General features: G+C 30.7%; 1 protein-coding gene across 1 annotated transcript; it reads right to left on the bottom strand.

Moving 5' to 3' along the window:
• Positions 1–3,749: 3,749 nt before the first annotated feature.
• On the bottom strand, positions 3,750–4,374 carry HELRODRAFT_91569 (hypothetical protein; the record flags this gene model as incomplete). Its single annotated transcript, XM_009012404.1, has 2 exons — positions 3,750–3,925; positions 4,302–4,374. Coding segments are annotated over 2 exons (249 nt in total), but the record flags the coding sequence as incomplete, so codon positions are not given.
• Positions 4,375–5,417: the final 1,043 nt, after the last annotated feature.

The raw sequence follows: 5,417 nt of genomic DNA, 5'->3' as shown, positions 1-5,417 counted from the left end.
ATTAAAATATCAAACTCTAACCCGTCAAAAAATAATTATTAATTAAATTATTTCAATTAATTATGGATCATATTAAAAAACCAGAGACCAACGCATATGACAAGCAACCAGGCAAGCAATGCAACAAATAGTTTTTATTATCACCAGATAAGTATTTTATTTAGAAAACACACATCCCACTATGTATTATTTAGTCGCTATTATATATATGTATATATAAATATATATTATATATATACAAAACATAGCATTTAGTCGCTATTATATATATATATGTATATATAAATATATATATACAAAACATAGCATATAAATATATATATATTGTAAATATATATATATATTGCTGTGTATGTGTTATATTTATATACATAACATACATAGCTATTATGTTTATATTATATAATGTGTAATATAATATTCATGTATGTATTTATATTTATAAACTATTGTATGTGCCATAATTATAAATTAATATTCATTCATTAATTTATTCATTCAGTTGTTTGTTTGTTCGTTCATTTGTTCATTCGCTCATTCATTCATTCAATCATTCACCAAGCGTCTTTAAGAAGAAGCTTGCTTTTTTATAGGTTATTGTTTAAATATACATGTGTGTGTGTTTGCACGTGTGTGTGTGTTTGTGTGCGTGTGTGGATGTGCACGTGTGTCTGTCTGATATAGTACCAATAATTATTGTGGTTTTTTTATGATCGATAGTTTAAAAAAGTTTATGTCTGAGGTTTTTGAGTGAATAAGATTATATGGAAATTTGGTTTTTGTTGTTCATTCATTCATTCATTCGTTCATTCATTTATTCATTTATTCATTCACTTCTTCATTCATTTAATAATTAATTTACTCATTCATCCTTTCATTCACTTTCAATTTTCTATCTAGAACGTTTTTACTGTTGTGAACTTATTCGAAATACTAAACACATTCAGCCTACAGGAATGACGTGTCTGAAATCAGTTATATTTATTCAATCTTGTCTGGTGCTAATTCAAACATTCACCGAATTGTTCACCTGTTCATCATTCTCGTTCCAATTTCGGGATTGATGTGAAATTATTTAAACCTAATAAAATATTTTCGTCATTCGTTGTATTATTTCTGTAATTGTATTCATCTGGTCTTTTGAAATCTGTGAAATTTAAAATAGTCTAGAAGTAAAATTTTATGATAATCATGTTGATAATACTAACCAATTATTAAATAAATTTGTGAGATAATTAATTTAATTAATTTTTTTAATGTGCGAATCTAAGACATCATGTCATGATGTGGGCTTTCAAATTGAATTCGATAATAAAAATTGCTTTTAAACTATATTACTCGTTTACATCTGGACAAATAAAACAAACAAAAACACATACACACACACACACGCACACGAATAAACTCACACACATGCTGTCTTAAAAATGAGTAAATTATTTTTTCATCAACTATACAAACGCACATAAAAACAAACAGACAAGCATGCGTGCAAAAACACATTCGTTCATAATACAAAGAGCACAGTTGCACATGTTGACAGAACACAAACAAACTTATAGCTCACTTTATGCGTCATGCCATCCTACCTATTTATCTTCTTTCATATCATTCAAAATATCAGCTTTATAGTAAATATATGGTAGACCAAGTCTGAGTAAGTATAAATATGTATTTATGTATGTATATGTATATATAGAAGATAGGTGTTGTGTATGCATGGTAGATAAGGCTTCAAACCACAATAGAAACCTTAAATTACATCAATTTTTATGTTAGATCCAACCATGCGAGAGAGAGAGAAAAAGATAGAGAGTGTATGTGTGTGTGTGTGTGGTGTGTGTGGTGTGCGTATGTGTGGTGTGCGTGTGTGTAAATGCAGATCGTTAAACAAACAAATAAATAAATAGTAATAAAATACAGAATTGTGAGACTGGTTAGTGTATGTATGCAACGATGGTGATGTGTTAACTTGTCATCAGCTGTCCTTAGGTTATCAACTTACTGCTGTGATCAAGGCATGTAGTTATTGATATAAAGTATCTGAATGAAAGCAACTTTCATTTTATATACTCGCTCATGTGTGCTTGCTCTATTCATTCATTCATTCATTTATTCGTTCATTCATTCATTCACTCATTCATTTATTCATTCGTTCAGTCATTCACTCATTCATTCATTCACTCAGTCATTCATTCACTCATTCGTTCATTCATTCATTCTTGCATTCGAAACATAATTACGTAAATTAATTGAGAATGAAAGAATGAATATACATAGACCAACAAACTAATCACTTGCACGGGCAAACATACACAAGCCCGTACACGTACAAGCATACATACACACACATACACAAACATACACATATTTATTCACGCACGCACACGCACAAACACACACTTCAAAGAAGATTTTCTTCACAAATTCTCGTCGATCAAGTTTTAGACTCCTCCCATCTTCTAGGTTATAAATAACTACGAATCAAAATTTTTCATACAGTTTCATTGAAAAATTTAAATACCCTTCTATAGCGCCTAACCGAACGATAGCAAATATTGGAGTGACGAAGTAGTGGTGAAGCCAAAAATTGCTAGCAGAGTCCGATCTGGAGTCTGGTTCGATTGCAAAGAGGATCATGACTCGTTGAAAATTTTTATTTAAAAGGAGAGTGAATGACGTTTCTACCAGCACAAGCAATAATTGTGAGTGATTTTTATAAATTCGTTTCCAAAACACATTTTGATATTTCTATGTTATAATTAAAACAAAACAAAAAGTTAAATCAGAGAAGACAGATTGATTTTCAAAATTAACTTCAAAAATTCTTGACTCATCATTAATCAATCAAACTATCTCGATAGTGACAAAACTTCATGAAACTTCATACGTAACGAAGATATATTACATGCTTTGTTAGCAAGCTCTTGTTTAAGGTTCTTTTTAAATGAAAAAATCTTTTGGTCATTCACTTGGTCAGCTACCTTAAATTGTTGAAACTTTTACTCTGGTCAACTGTGGACTTTATTAGTCTAGAAATTTTTGTTACTGGATCAAATTTCGTCTCGTTTGATTTTATTTACTTTACTTAACAACTAGTGATTCCTGCTTGGTTAGTTAATATGTCATAATGCTGTAAATCGTTATAATCGTTATATAATTATTTTCGTCGCTATTGTCCATTATCGATAATTTTTATCGTTATTTATCGTTATTTTCAAAAGCTAAATCAAGCCAATTTTTATAACATTTAATTAATAACGAAGAACAAGACAAATAATGCTAAACTTCTTTTTTGATAAAACTGGATTTTTTAAATAAAAAAAAATCAATTTTTTTTATAAATTTTGTTAAAACTCATCAGACGATAACATTGTTATATTTAATTGAAATATACGTCATGTAAAAATAAGCCGTTGTACCAAGGTTAATGAAATAACTGAAAGGAAACGGATAGATAACTGAATCCCGAAAATATCCAATACGACATATTCTGTCATGCTATCGTCCCATTTTATCTTCTAAAACTTACTTTAATTGGAAATTAGGAAAAAAAGGTTTTTAAAAAATTTCCAGCTAACAAAGATTTTTGTCTAAAGTAACATACCTAAAGAACTTGTTAAATGTTACATTTAACTAAAACTGGTTAAAAAAAGTTGAAAATTTTTTTTAATTTGCAATTTTCCACTATGGAATTATAACATCACATTATCATAACAGATGGCAGTAGGTAGGTACGCATGTACTTATCATTCGCACCCGGACGAAGACTTATGTTTTGTGAGTAGGGAGAGTCTGGAGAAGGATTTAGTACACTGGGAACATTTGTACTTTTTGACGAGTTCATGCGTCTGTCCGTGCGCTCTCAAGTTTGACCGGTCTGCAAAACACCTTCCACAAATTTGACACTTGAAAGGTCGTTCCCCTGTCGGAGTTTTATTTTTAAAAATAAAAAAAATGATTTATTCCAATAGAAAATAAATTATCAAAAATGTTTCTTAATTAATTAAATGTAAGTCAACTCAGTTTACAAGTTAGATATGTAATAGGTAAGCCATTAGTAGTCCAATTTCAACATTCATGAGTGCTATTTCAAAAATGTAACCCTCCCAATAGAGTCTGAATACTTTTCTAATTAGCTCAAATATTTAAATTATATTTTGAGGCATGCCTTTTGTAGCAGCACTTACTGTTTGGTCTAACCTATGAAAGAACCGTCAAAAAGTAAACAAAAACATAAGCAACAACAACATAAACAACAACATAAACAACAACAACAACGAATTTACAAGCATCAATACCAGAGTGTGTCCTCAAATGACCTTGAAGAAGCCATGGTCGACCAAACTTCTTTCCACAATGTTCACATGTGCACTGGCGGAATTTTATTCTATCTCCACTTTGGGTGTTGTCTATGTCAGCGATGTTGTTGTTGTGGTTGTTGTCAGTGTTTTTAATGTTGCTGACATTGTTTATATTTTTGAGGTTTTTGATGTTTTGCTTCACGATAATTTTGTTGTTGGCGTTATTAATCGTACTGTTTATGGCAGGTGTTTGTTGGGAATTTGTGTTGATGATGTTGTTGTTGTTGATGTTGCTGTTGTTGTTGATGTTGCTATTGTTGTTGATGATGTTGTTAGTGTTGCTGTTTTCAATGTTGTTAAGACTAGTTATGTTGTTGTAGTAGCTATTTTGGTTATGTGATGTGGCAAAATTTGTGATGATGTTATTGGTGTTTCTATTGAATTTGTTGTTTTTGTTGCTGTTGTTGTTGTCTTTATTGTTGTTGTTGTTGTTAATGTCGTAGAAATTATTGTTGATGTTACTGTTAATGATGTCATCAATTGTGAACTTTTTCCAGCAGTTGTCTGCAGTTGTTGACGAGAGAATGTGGTCGCAGAGCAATCTTTGTTCGTTAAAAATATCGTTGTCGTTGCTGTTTTTGTTGCTGATGTTGTTGTTGTTGTTGTTATTACTGTTGTTATTGTTTTTGTTGTTGTTGCTCAACAGACTTAGATTGGTTTTGTCGTCGTCATCGGTGACGTTGCTGATGTTGTTGTGAATGTCATCGCTGCTTGGGATGTCGTTTGTGTTGTTGTTGTTGTGATTGTTATTGTTGCGGTTGGGAGTGTTGTTGTTTTCGTTCATTTCATGATAAATGTGATTATTATTTTTGTCATTTAGTAGTTTGTTAATAATAGAATTCTTAATGAATTTCCAGTAAGTTGGGCAATAATTGGGCTGATGTTGAAAATAAAATTGTTGAGATGATATTGTCGGTCGCCATGTTTGTTGGCAACACTTGTTTATGATCTTTGGTTGTTGGAAATTTTTTTCATCAGCATTATCATTTTGTAGATGTAGATGTTGATCTTGGTGGTAATGATGACGATGTTGTGTTGATGATGATGATGTGT

The sequence above is a fragment of the Helobdella robusta genome, assembly GCF_000326865.2.
Source record: "Helobdella robusta unplaced genomic scaffold HELROscaffold_105, whole genome shotgun sequence".
Lineage (NCBI taxonomy): Eukaryota > Metazoa > Annelida > Clitellata > Rhynchobdellida > Glossiphoniidae > Helobdella > Helobdella robusta.
Note: the sequence above shows the minus strand (reverse complement) of the source record. Positions and strands in the feature narration are given on the sequence as shown.